Raw genomic sequence first — 14166 nt, 5'->3', positions numbered from 1 at the left:
AGAGGTCAAATAACGATGAAATGGCTAAAGGATAACTGGCTACCAAAGACAGGACTCAATAACAGAGCATGTAATCACATTACACTCTTCTACAATGGAAATTCAAACCCTGCTCTGATTGTACACACTTATGGGTTTGCAGGATATTTATTGACGGAAGAGGAATGCTCCTGTAGTATGAGTCTCACAAACCTAAAGTCTGTGACTTTGCCTTTCAAGGATAAAAACCAGACATAAAAGCATGTAACAGGGGCAGCCATGTGTAGAAGTTGTCCCCGACTGGTAGAAACCCAGATTTTTGGGTCAGAGTGATTAATGTCAAGGTAAAGGCAATTGTTGTGTAGACAAACATGCAACTACAGCACTGCAGTACTTTTGTGCCTTTCAAATCTTGAAGCTTGTGGTGCAATGTATGACAAATGTCAATCATTGCTCACTGTGTTTGTGTGTTCAAAGTTTTAGGTAGGTTGAATGTATGGTACATGAGAGGTGTGTGTGTGTGTGTGTGTGTGTGTGTGTGTGTGTGTGTGTGTGTGTGTGTGTGTGTGTGTGTGTGTGTGTGTGTGTGTGTGTGTGTGTGTGTGTGTGTGTGTGTGTTGCTCACCCGTGTGTAAGGCTGGCCCTCTTGAGACAGGTCTGACACCATGTTGGTACTTTTGGAGAGAGTGATCTTCTCAGCAGTATTCACCTTCCCATTCATAGCCAAATCACAGTGCCTGCGCAGAGAAGCAAAGCCATGAACTCATCATTCATTCACGCATGTTTCCAAAAGTCACTCTGATTTATGTAGAAATTCTGTGTCATTAATTAGTTAAACCCTTTACCTTTTTCCAATTTGGATTACAAATGTTATACATGTAAGACTGATCTGTGCAGTCTGAGTACCCATGCTGACCCCTACCTGAGAAGGACCTCTAGTGGTCATTTGTAGAATAACGCTTATCTGTCTTAGGCAAATATACATTAGAAGCAGCGTTATCATGTTATAATGCCACAAAACATCCTAAAGAGGAGGTCAAAGACTGGACCTAAAGAAGACTGTGTAGTGTCAGATCAGCAGCCTTGATACTGAAGGGTTGTGGTTTAGATCCCCTGGACCAGCAGGGCCTGGACCAGCATGACCAGCTCCTTTAGCATCCATCTGAAACTCCCTCAAGCAGGACCACTAATTCCTGACTGATCCGCAGGCACTGCAGCTGAGGCTGTTCACTGGTGTGTGTGTGTGTGCATGTGTGTGTGTGTGCGCGTGTGTGTGTGAGTGTGTGTGTGTGTGTGTGTGTGCGTGTGTGTGTGTGTGTGTGTGTGTGTGTGTGTGTGTGTGTGTGTGTGTGTGTGTGTGTGGTCACTGTACTTAATGCAGTTCAGTCGTGCTATAATTCTGCCTCAATAACCTCAAATAAAAATATTTAGAACCTATGCTGGGACCAAGCTAGTTAGCCTTGTATTAGCAATGCCACGGTGAGAAGAAAACATTAAATATCCTGTTGGAGAGGCCTGAAAACTACCTGCAGTAAATGTATAATAATGGAACATTGTCAGTGTTGTCCCAGCAGGGTGTCCAATACAGCAGCAAGCCATTAAAGACTGGTCCAGTTGCACCAAACGGCGATTTCCTGTCTACGTAGATGCCCTCAAACTGCCTCCAGAGAGGTTCTTACTCGGGATGGCCAATCAGATATCAGGGGGAAGCGGTGTCACTGGAAACTCCCATGTCCACCAATGATCACTCAGGATGCATCTTGATATCAGGTCTAAACGCAGCCTGTTTTAACCAGGTAACCTTGACTCTTCTGCCACTAAGTCCAGCATGTGAAACCTGATTACATGCTCTTGTTTCTGTCCCACAGAGACGTGATTTTCAAGCATTCTTTCTAGAGAGAGAGTAGAGCAGCTCTGTGCAGATAGGCTTCTGAGCGATTGATTCCTCAAGAGTACAACATCTCAAAGCGGCAGAGGTGTACCCTTCAACAAACAGAAGAGGTACAAAGCAAATATATTACCATGGTTTTTGAGAGTGTTTCTGTAAATCACACCAGATGTAAATGATTGAGGGGTAGTTACATGGAATTCAGTGAAAAACAGACAGGTTATACCCATCCACATGCAGGGCAGGAGAGCGAACCGAGAACCCCCGAGTGCCAGTTTACAGCTGTAGCAGCTTTTCATGATCATGTGGCTTGACATGGTTGGAAATGGATGGTTAGTGAGGCTCACTCACTAATTAAGTTGTTTCTGGCCCTACCCAGGTCGCTTCACTCCTGACTGGTCCAAACCGGTACAGTGTGGTGTACTGTGCCAGTCCTCTCATAGATGAGGCGAATTACAGTCCTGATATCTGCTATGAGGCCCAACATATTGATCCAGAAAATAGATTCATGTGTCTGCTCAATCTAATTTTCATTGCCCCTCTTTTAAATTAAATGTTTTTTGTTTTTTACTGCATGTAATGATTAGAATGTCTGTAGATGCTGGAGGTAGCATGGCTGTCTCACCCCACAGAAACGTCTGTAAGGTCAAATCCCTCATAACAAGCTCAACACAATTCAAAGCACTTTTCACGTTTCTCAACCTGCCGAGACGAAGCAGCTATAATATGAAGAGATATAGTTTGTCAAGAAAGTGTTAGACTGCTGCTGGGATTCATGAACTAACAATCTGTGCATTGCACCAATATTTTTCTGTGTTTCCCAAACATTTCCAATATTTACATGATGTCCTTGCTGGAGTGCTGCCTAGCAGCCAGTGGATGAGCTGTTGTGAGCTGCTGCTCATGCAGCATCCATTGCAGCGACACAGGATGAATAGCTTAGTGGGGAAGAATCCTGCAATGCAGCTGCCCTGGATGATTCATTGAGCTTTTTCACAGCTCTCGAGTTTTAATAGCTTGTGGAAGTTTCTGGAAGAGAGAAGAATTGGCTTCTAACACTAGGATTGTGTTTGTATTTTTTCCAGTGTGCAGGTAAGCATGAGCAAGTATAGTGTTTATTTACTTACTGCAGATATGTGTGTACTGGTGTCGGCTCCTCCAGCTGGATCGGGCTCACGGCAGGTCCAGCTGGTCTACTGGGGTCATGTTGACTGCAAACAGACAGAAAATCAAATGACTTCATTGCTCATTAGAGGATATGATCAATTAGATCGCAGAACATCATTGGGTCTGACACACACACATTCCAGTTAAAGTATTCAGGCCAAGAAGACGTGAGTCTATAGCCTCTGTCAAAAAGTTTACAGAATGTGGTCGTTCTCATTGTGGTGCTGGGACCTGAAAGAGCAACTCAGAGCCCATGTAGAGAAGGGCGAGGCTGCCGACAAGAAACACTGGTAGAGTGGAGCAAGCCTCAGATTTAGGTCTCTTGAACACCAGACCACCTCTGCCATTCTCACATAAACTCACTCTGGGAGTGGATCTCAACACAAGTAAAATCTGGATATGACATCACTGGTTCCAGTTTGTTCTTTAACGTGAGATCTTTCATCCAACCAAACGTCTACATCGAATACATCTGCAACTGCTGGAAATATCCTGTTAACAGACAATCCAATGCTTCTCCCAGCCAGAAGATCATAGTCCACGTAAGAGATGACAAAAAGAGCCAATTGTTGCCTTAATGTGAACTGAGCAGAACAGTTGTGTTTCTTTGCAGTTTGACACCATCAATAGTGTGAGAAGGCCGTCCTGTCAGCTTGGCTAGCTTGCTGTGGTGAATAGACATTCAAGCACAGATGGCTTTGAGACATAGATCCGTGTGTGTATGGGTGGGGGAAGGAGAGGTAGAGCTGAGGAGCAGAGGACGCCACCAGGGAGGAAACAGAACAGTAATGGTCCCAGGAGTGAGCCATGAGGAACATCCATGTTACAGGACAGGTTAAAGGTGGCACCGCTGACGTGACCTTCCGGGTAAGGGGTTAAGAAGTCTGGGGATGGGAGTGAAGCTGCTGGTTCAGGGTTGTTGGCTGGGTGATTGAAGGACCGGCTGATGTCATTCCCTTTCCTATCAAAGTAGTCGATAGTCGAGGAGATCATCGGTCGAGGGCGAAGAAGGAGGCAAAGGAGAGAGAGGTTTGACAACAGATGAGGGGAGAAGTTCAGTGGCTGTCCTTCGTTCACAGATTTCGCAATGAATGGAATGAATGGGATAATAGATGGCCCTCAAATCTATTAAAACTAAACCTCAGTCATTTTGAACATATACAGAAAAGCAAAAAAGTACAAGTCCTGTTAAACTTTTTGAAGCCTGCTTGACTCTTCAAATTTGTTGGCGTGAACAAATTGTGTGGGAGTTTGTAGCAGTCAGACGACACATCAACATTATTGATCAGGTGGCCTCAGGAGGAAACCTCAGAGGAGTTTGTTTACAGCTGCAAAGACCATCCCAGTGCTTCTCTATTTTCCTGCTGATGGAGGTCAGGTGAAATAAGTGGGCAGCAGCGGCATGAAGGCACTCATCAGTGAGCCCATCGCTCGCTCAGCTGACGCATCAACTGACGCGTCAGCTGATCAGAACTCAGCAGCACTGCAGCTGTTTGCACCAGCTCACAAACTTCGCTTCATTTACTTTATGTATCCGGAATGTTCTCCTCCTCCTCCAAGGCTTCAGGCTCATATGCTGCTGCTGCTGTGGATCCTACTGATTCAGGCTCTTTGGATGTGTGTGTGTGTGTGTGTGTGTGTGTGTGTGTGTGTGTGTGTGTGTGTGTGTGTGTGTGTGTGTGTTTGTGTCTTTCTTCTGGCAGTAAACCATGAATATCTCTGTGGCCTTTGTGAGCATACTGTACAGCCTCAATCTGTATTTCTCTACCACACACACACACACACACACACACACACACACACACACACACACACACACACACACACACACAGAAACACAACCCTTCGCACTTTCTGTATTTCATGTTTTCTCTGGACATTTCAGTCGCAGCTTTGTGCCTTTTCTTGCTGGATTTATAGTCATGTTATTAACCTCCTGGTGGTCCCCTCTCAAAACTCCTGTGATTGTATTCACACCAGCTGTGGTGTCACATCAAATTGTCAAAATATGAAAAAGATGAAATATCAAAGTGTCATCACCCACATGTGGGAGCCAGTTCCTTTCTATCTTTTGTTTTCCTTCCTATGTTTGGTCCTTTTCCTCTCGAATGAACTGAACCAGCATCAACCTGGAAATGAACACCAAACAACACACCAATGAATGAGCTTTCACACCAGTCCAAAGGAACCAGACCGTCTGAGGCAGTACACCAGGATTCGTTTAAATGGACCAAAGTGCTTTGTATGACAGGGAGGTGAATTCTGGATGACATCAGGAGAAATGCACCTCAAGTTCATCAGGTGTTAAGAGTATTTATCCCGGGACCCTGAAGGTGGCCGGGGCAGGAGTGTTCCACAGCCAGGATTTTGACAAAAAACAACACTGCTCACCACATTAGTGGGTAAAAAACTAAAGTGAAAGAAGGTCCTTCTCAGGTCATAGTCTTAATTCTGAAAGCCTTCATTGCCTGTAAGTGACAAGGGTTACACATCATTGCAGGAACTGTCCTACAAGGACAGGGAAGACAGTTCCATAAGGGAGAGGAGAGTGTGCTTGAGTCTGTGAGAGTGCTGCTTGCCTGCTCAGGAATAACCTACAAACCTACATTAGAGGCAGCTGGATCCAACTGTACCCGCTGGAGGACAAACATGCGAGAACGCATGAGTCTCCCTCATCTCAGTCAGCGTGTGTGGCTAACAACGGCTCTGCTGTTCCAGTTAGAGAGCATCACAGTAGGCTGTGTGTAAGGATGACTCCCACAAGCCAAATCAAACAGTCAGACATTACAAAAGCTTGTTGACTGATTCGGCTGTAGGTCTTGTCCAATCTAAATTTGAATAAATGTTCAAATCAATTAGGTTTGGATGATCAACTTCATTTCGCTGCTTACTGGTTTGAGTTGAAGCCTGTGCAGCATTGTCTGCTGCTTCTGAGTCTGCAGACTCTCGGAAGAAAAGCTGGACCCTGATTTACAATTCTGTTAGACTGAACTGCACAGTAATTGATAACTTTGAGTTAAATTACAGGCCCACACTACAGCCATTCTAGCCACTTGGGGTGGCCCAACACCTTACTCAGAAGTTTAGTGTAGGTTTTTACCTTCATCTGTCTCTTGTCTGCATGTTCCAGGAACGCTAAGTAGGTTTTTGTTATTTGTTGGTTGTGTTTTTCCATTTTTTTCCAAAATAGCAGACATCCCTTTGTGATTAACATACTAAGTCAAATCAACACACTGCTCCTGATTTAGCATCACGATACAACATAGCTACCAGCAACCATTTTGCAGTCCAGGCACCCTTTTGTATGCAAAATCTCAGCTCCCCCTCAGGGCTAAAATGTATTTAAAGCAGCAGCAGAAGCGACGCTTTCTAGTGCACTTGTACTCTAATAATCACAGACCTGAATGAAACTGCACAAGACTTGCGTAGAAATAATGACTCAATCTCAGATGCCGAGTGGGAGGATTGACCAGTAACAGAGGAAACTGTGGATAACAGAAATCTAAATTTGAAGAAAAGACAACATATTTTATAATCCACTTTTAGCCAACCACGAATGCTGGCATGCAACCAAGTCTCAGCTAACATTGCTGGTTGTTTTTTTAAGATACATGAAGGAAGGTGCGACGAAAGGGGCAAGCATCAAGAGCGAGCATAAAGCACCAGCATTCAGAGAGATGGTTCCCATTATCAACAAGTCTTATTTTTTACAATTTGTCTTGTCATAAATTCTCATGACATTTAGTTCTTCTCATTTTATTTCAAGTTAAGTTTAGGAAACATATCTTAGTCCAAGAAAAAGCTTTTATCAATGAGAACTGACCTCTGAGTCGAAGACTTGATTATTTAGGAACTGTTTATATTTTAGTCTAGTTTTAGTCTCACGACATTTTAGTCTGGCGGCACAGTGGAGCAGTGGTCCTCCCTGTGGCCCCCCAGCAAGAAGGTTGTGGGTGGAGCCCCAGCTGGAGCACAGGGTCTTTCTGTGTGAGTCTCCATGTTCTCCCTGTTCCTGCTGGGTTCTCTCTGGTACTCCAGCTTCCTCCACAGTCCAAAGACATCAAGAGGGACCAGGTTAATCCAGACTCTAAATTGACCGTAGGTGTGACTGGGAGAGCCAATGGTTGTCTGTCTATATGTGTTGGCCCTGCCATGGACTGGTGACCTGTCCAGGGGGAAGGCTGCTGGGATAGGCTCCACCCCCACCACCCTCAACAGGAGAAGAGGGAGAACATGTAGGGATGGATGGATGGATGTATGGACGGACGGACGGACGGACGGACGGATGGATGGATGGATGGATGGATGGATGGATGGACGGACAGATGAATGGACGGATGGATAGATGGACAGACAGATGAATGGACGGCTGAATGGATGGATGAATGGATGGACAAATGGATGTATGGACGGACGGACGGATGGATGGATGGATGGACGGACAGATGAATGGACGGATGGATGGATGGACAGACGGATGGATGGATGAATGGATGGACAAATGGATGAATGGATGGATGGATGGACAGATAAATGAACGGATGGATGGATGGACAAATGGATGAATGGATGGATGGATGGACAGATGAATGGACGGATGGATGGATGGATGGACAGATGGATGAATGGACGGATGGACGGACAGATGAATGGACGGATGGATGGATGGATGGACAAATGGATGAATGGATGGATGGACGGATGGATGGATGGATGGACAAATGGATGAATGGATGGATGGACAGATGAATGGACGGATGGATGGATGGATGGACAAATGGATGAATGGATGGATGGACGGATGGATGGATGGATGGACAAATGGATGAATGGATGGATGGACGGATGGATGGATGGATGGACAAATGGATGAATGGATGGATGGACGGATGGATGGATGGATGGACAAATGGATGGATGGATGGACAGATGAATGGACGGATGGATCGATGGACAGATGAATGGACGGATGGATGGATGGATGGATGGATGGATGGACGGATGGATGGATGGATGGACAGATGAATGGATGGATGGATCGATGGACAGATGAATGGACGGATGGATGGATGGATGGATGGACAGATGGATGAATGGACGGAGGGATGGATGGCTGTATAAAAGCTGCAAATGCCCATGTTTGTAATTAATTGCTTAAAGCCATTATCAGGTGATTAACTTGTTATCTTGAGACTCTGTCAGCTTGTTACCAGCAGATTAAAAAAAACCTGATTACCAGTGTTGTCTTTGTGGTCCTCTCTAAAGAGGAATTAACTAACTAACGTGACAGGACATTGTACTCACTGGAGCACATCCAGTACTCATGTGTAAGATCTACTTCACTGCATGGATGCGGTCAAATTCTTTTCCTTTTATCATTTCTTACTCCCGTGAGATACATTCAATTATCCGCCACACGAGTTTGGAGAGCCATCAACAAACTCCACATAATTCTCACATAACTCTCATCTAACCTGAAGTTCTGAGTTCTTCTTTTAGCCTCTTCTGTTGTCCCACAACCTTCAGGCATGACAGACAGCTGGCGCCGTGTGTTACGAAAGTCCATTTCCTCCCATAGATTTAAAAGCAGATGAGTCTTTAATGCCTTGATTAAATTTACAATATCCAATTCCCTGTGCAGTTTATCTGAAAGTTGTCAGGACCCTTTAGGTTTGTTTAGCGTTGGGTTCTGTTCTGTCTTGTCTCTTGTTCATCTCCTGTTTTATTTTGGTGAGCTGTCTATGTCCTTTCCCTCTTCCTGTCAGGTTTCCAGTTTGTGATTACCTTGATGTCTCTCACCTGTGTGCCATTTTCTCCCCACCCCTTGTGTTCTTCAGCTGTGCTCTCCCTCCTTTTGTGCCACATGGTCTCCTCTGTTTCGGTGAGCGTACCTGGTGTTTTGGTACCTCTGCCTGTGAGGCCTGATCTCCTGGTTGGACTCTGGTAATAAACAGATTTGCCCTCTTGCCGCTGGTTTGTCTGTGCCTCTGCTTTGTGAGTCTTCCTGCTCTGACCGTCACAAAAGTTATTTGAGGAGGGCGTCCCTGTGAAGGAGGTGGTGACCCTGCTGATGCACCCCTTGGTGCCACTCATCATCAGTGTTTGTTTCAGGTATTGGTTTCTCCTTGAGAAGCTCCTCATCGAACATTTGAACACTTGGCAAGAACAGACAGTGCCCACTGAGTTTTATGACGACAATCACTTGTGAGGAAGAATGCCCATCATATTTGATTCAGTCTGTGATTGGCCCTCCAGTCATTCAGTCCGACAGTGGAGACTTCAGTTCCTTTTCCTGCTTGTGGCTCTGGCCCCATTATTCCAAACTGGCACACGCACAGTTGCATAAAGAAATCACAAGTATGCTTTAACAATCAATCAATCCAAACAATCCAGTTTTGTAGGTTTTCATGCATCCTTCCAGTCTTCTGATTGGCTCTGACCCTGGTCCGGCTCATTCCACAAACCTGCTAGTATGCTTTCACCACACCTGGTGGAGGCGTGTCACATGGGTCAATGAGGAATCCACTGGGTCGGATCAGTTTATACAAACACACAACTCCTGTAAATAATCAGGTCTTAATGGAAGAGTTGAGGCTATGACAAAAGGTGTTTGAGGTCAGTTTTGTTGGGGTGTGATGCTACTAAGGATGTAATTTGGAATTTGATTCATTTTAATAAATCGGGAATGCAGGACTTTCATGACAGCACCAGATGCACCCACCTGAGAAACACACACATACACATACACACAAACACACACACACACCGCAGTCACATGATTTGCAAATTCACTTATAAAGACACTCCACACATCACATCAGAACACAAAGCGTCATCCATACATACACACCAGGGTTTATGATCCCCCTGTGTTTCCAGCTGGCACTGCATTGCAGTCCTTTCTGACCTACAAGCTCATGGCCATCCACTCCTCCATCACCACCACCACCACCACCACCATCAGCTTGATGTTTCCTAACCCCAGCCCCTCCCCACCCCAGTGTCACTTCCTCCTTTGTCCCTCCTCCTACCTGACTCTTCTGTCCACACGGAACTTCAACATCCTCTCCTGGATCAGTCATGTACCAACAGCGCAAGAGGCAGGACAGACAGATGGACTGAGGGAGGACAGATGGAGAGACGAGCAGAGAGGTGGAGCGCCGCTGGACAGATGGAGAAGAGGAGGGAGATACATATCGTTGTCCTCTTCTCTCTCCTTCAGACCGCATGCCTCTCCCTCTCTCTGGTTGTTTCCCCACATGTCTCACCCTCCCTCCCTCTCTCTCTCTCTCTCTGTCTCTCTCTCTCTCTCTCTCTCTCTCACACACACACACTCATAAACACTCCCTGCCTCCTGGCTAAGAATTGCAACACTCAGCTTATTCAGTCTAGCTGATACATGCTCTGTCTCTATCATAGTCTCCTTTTCTGTCTTTATCTCATTTGCTGCCCTCCTCTCTCTCTCTATTTCTCTCTCCCTCTCTCTCTCTCTCCCTCCTTCTCTCTCTCTCCCCCTGCTGTTGTCAGAGCCCTAGATAAACTTCGTGGCAGTGCTTTAAACAGTAACAAGCCAGGAAGTCATCCCTGATCAGCTGGTAAAGGAGGATGGAGAGACTGGTGCAGACTGGTCCTTGGCTTGCAGACCCTCGTATGAGGAGGTAGAGAGGAGGAAAGGAAAGATTGAAGAAAGGAGTGAATTTTAGAGGGGAACGTATTTGCTTGAATGGCTGAGTCATACCTTGACAGCGAGTGTTTCACATCCTGTTTTCTGTTCTGTCATGTTTCTTTCACCTTAACCTAGTGGTGATGTCAAAGTGCCAGAACTGTGCCGGTAAGTGGAGATGCGACTTGTTGTTTGTGAATCTTTACACCTGTCTTGACACCACAGCAGCAGTCAACACATTTCAAGAAGTCTTAGAGCAGCTGAGTGTATTTGATGCACACATGTAGAGGGAGAGCTCGCTACATGCTGTTAGCTTCGGGGCGGATCCTCCCTTTAGCAGTTTGAAAGCTAAGCATTGGAAGTGAGCTCGGTCTTGAGGAGTTTTAGCATTCATTCAGCAACACTAAGCCTGTACATAGAGGCCTGTGCAGTGTGGGGGTGCTAATTTGGGTGGTGCACCGTGGGTTTAATTTGGATCAAAGCGGAAAACTCGCTGTGCTTGAGCTTCATAAGAGTTTCTCATCTCTGTCTCTCTCTCACTCTCTCTCTTCTCTCCTTATCACACTTTCTGCAGTGGTAAATAATACTAGTAGTAGTAGTATTAGTAGTAGTAGTAGTACACCAGTAACAACCCTGCTCTCTCTCCATTGTCTCGCTGTGTGTTTTTATCTCCACAGATCCACGAGCACACCTGTTGCTGCGCCCGTGTGCTGCTAATGTCTCGTATCCTCAGCACCTCCGCTGCTGGGGAAAAACAAGTGCTGTCACATTTTCAGGACTTAGGCATCAACTTAGTACTGAATCACCAGGTTCTGTGACATCCCAAGCACCAACTGAGACCACTGACTTAGGGTGGTGTGAGGGTGGTTCCAGTGCTGTCACTCAGGGCTCTGTAGAATCTTAAATACACTCATTAGAGCCCATTCACAAAAAAATAATACAATTATTTATATCTAATCAACCATCTGTCCAAAACCAGAATGGATTCTTCCTTGGCACCATGTCACACTCCTCTGCCCGTTAACATGAGGAGAGCAGGGACACTTCAGATGAGGCGAAGTTACATAGTGAATGTTTACTTGGAAGAGCAGGCAAATCCCTGGACGCCCATGTTCAACTCGCATTACAAGACTACTCGACTACAAGGGGGGAAAGTGCTGCTTTGATTGCTGCTCCTGCAGGAGCTGGCCATCAACTGGTGACTGCTGACTGTTTCCTGCAGGTGTCCAGGTCCAGCACAGGCACTAGGTGGGGTAGGCGCCATTTTCAACTGTTGTAATCATTGACAAACATAGGAACCCATGTTTGGGACTATTATGGATGAGCCAAACAATCTAAATTAAGCTGTTTGTCATCTAATGCCAGCAAAAGTCTCCAACATCAGCATGAGGATTCATCCTCCTGCTCACCTTGAGATACTAAAACCCAGCAACTCATTGTCCAGAGAAAATAAGCTCAGTTCTGTTGAGATTAATCTGTAATAGCAAGAAGCTTTCAAAGCCCAAAAGCACTGCGAGTCCGCGTGACTCTGCTTTCAGACCAACATGCTCATCTATGGGAATGGCGGCAGTCTGTTGCCATGCAGAGAGCTCCAGTTGCAGAAACATGACTCAGCAAGGACTTGTGTTGGCCAATCACACACGCAAGTGCACGTTCCTGCTTGATTCCTATGTGACGTGAATGTTACACTCCTGTTTACTTTGCAATGTTGATGAGACAAGATTTAACATAACAAAACATTCCGTCCACATTGCGAAATCCTGGTTCAGCAGTTTAGTGTTTGATAAACGCACAGACGCACATTTATACTCTGGGTGGACATCCTTTTCTCACTCAGTTACTTTAGTTTGTTCATTTATGCCTCCATCCATCCATCCATCCAACCAACCATCCATCAACCAACCAACCATCCATCCATCCAACCAACCATCCATCCATCCAACCATCCATCCATCAACCAACCAACCATCCATCTATCCAACCATCCATCCATCAACCAACCAACCATCCATCCATCCAACCAACCATCCATCCATCCAACCAACCATCCATCCATCCAACCATCCATCCATCATCCATCCATCCATCCAACCAACCATCCATCCATCCAACCATCCATCCATCCATCAACCAACCAACCATCCATCCATCCAACCAACCATCCATCCATCCAACCATCCATCCATCAACCAACCAACCATGCATCTATCCAACCATCCATCCATCAACCAACCAACCATCCATCCATCAACCATCCATCCATCCATCCAACCATCCATCCATCAACCAACCAACCATCTATCCAACCATCCATCCAACCATCCATCCATCAACCATTCATCCATCATCCATCCATCCATCAACCATCCATCCATCCATCATCCATCCATCCGACCATCCATCAACCATCCATCAACCATCCATCCATCAACCATCCATCCATCCATCCATCCATCAACCATCCATCCATCAACCATCCATCCATCAACCATCCATCCATCAACCATCCATCAACCATCCATCCATCCATCAACCATCCATCCATCCACTTGGCTAATGACTAATCTGAGGCCAGGATGTGGAGGTAGCACCTCCAACAGGAAACCCCAAACTTCTCTTTCCCCAGCCACATGGACCACCTCTGACTGGAGGAGCCAGAATCCAGAGCGCCAGGCCAGCGTGGAGATGTGGTCCCTCCAGCTGGCTTTGGGCCTGCTCCCCAGCCTCCTCCAGCTGGACTTAACCTGGAACACCTCCCTATAGACGTGGTGTCCTGATGCCCAAACCAGCTCATCTGGCTTTTTTAGATGCCTATTTCATGACCATCAGTGAGAGTAGGGACGAAGACTGACCAACAGTTCAAGAGCGTTACCTCCTGGCTCAGCTCTCTCGTCATTGAGATGCTGTGGTAAACGGAAACTCCTCGGCTGATTCTCTGGCTCATCTCAAGCTCCTCCGTTGCCTCACTGGAGATCACGACCCCCACACAAAAGAACTCCTTCACTTAGGGTAAGGACTCATTCCCTACTTGAAGAGGACGGTCAATTTTACTGCTGAGAGGAATGAACGTAATGATAACACTTAACAATAATGGTACTTTACTAAGGCTAAGGGAATGCTTAGATGTATATGCTGCTGAGTAAACATGGCCAACAGTTAACAAAGTATTAGTTATTAATGTTAAAGTCTTAATCTCCTTCCAGAGAGTAGAAGCCAAACTCTCCACACTGACCATCACCAGCAAATATTCTGGTTGTGTCACTGGCTGCAAGCAATCAGCCCTGATATCAGCTGATAAAAGCTGCGTTCTAACGCCATCCCATTTAGACAGGCCATTAATTAGCATTGATCAGCCAGTCAGCCTATCGATCCCAATAGTCCAGCACCGATCTTTATTTTTCTCCACCAGTCAAATCAATATGGGGCATCTGCTGAGCATGCCTTAGCGCACACGCAGGCACGCACACGC

General features: G+C 45.9%; 1 protein-coding gene across 10 annotated transcripts in view; it reads right to left on the bottom strand.

The window, feature by feature from the left end:
- The window catches only part of plekha6 (pleckstrin homology domain containing A6), a 105789-nt gene that overhangs the window by 66527 nt on the left and 25096 nt on the right, over positions 1–14166 (bottom strand). For 6 of the 10 annotated variants that reach the window (XM_086198285.1, XM_086198294.1, XM_086198288.1 and 3 more), the window contains exons 1-3: positions 10066–10278; positions 2995–3078; positions 605–716 (exon numbers count right to left, since the gene is read on the bottom strand). In XM_086198285.1, the coding sequence (XP_086054411.1) occupies positions 605–716; positions 2995–3078; positions 10066–10097 (228 nt within the window). In that variant the 5' untranslated portion in view covers positions 10098–10278. Of the gene's footprint in view, positions 1–604; positions 717–2994; positions 3079–10065; positions 10280–14166 lie in introns of those variants that run through there. The other 4 variants (XM_086198286.1, XM_086198289.1, XM_086198290.1 and 1 more) reach the window with 2 other exon arrangements.

Source organism: Aulostomus chinensis, chromosome 3, assembly GCF_037954235.1.
Source record: "Aulostomus chinensis isolate RoL2024-O1b breed Wild chromosome 3, RoL_Achi_v1.0, whole genome shotgun sequence".
Taxonomy (NCBI): Eukaryota; Metazoa; Chordata; class Actinopteri; order Syngnathiformes; family Aulostomidae; genus Aulostomus; species Aulostomus chinensis.
Note: the sequence above shows the minus strand (reverse complement) of the source record. Positions and strands in the feature narration are given on the sequence as shown.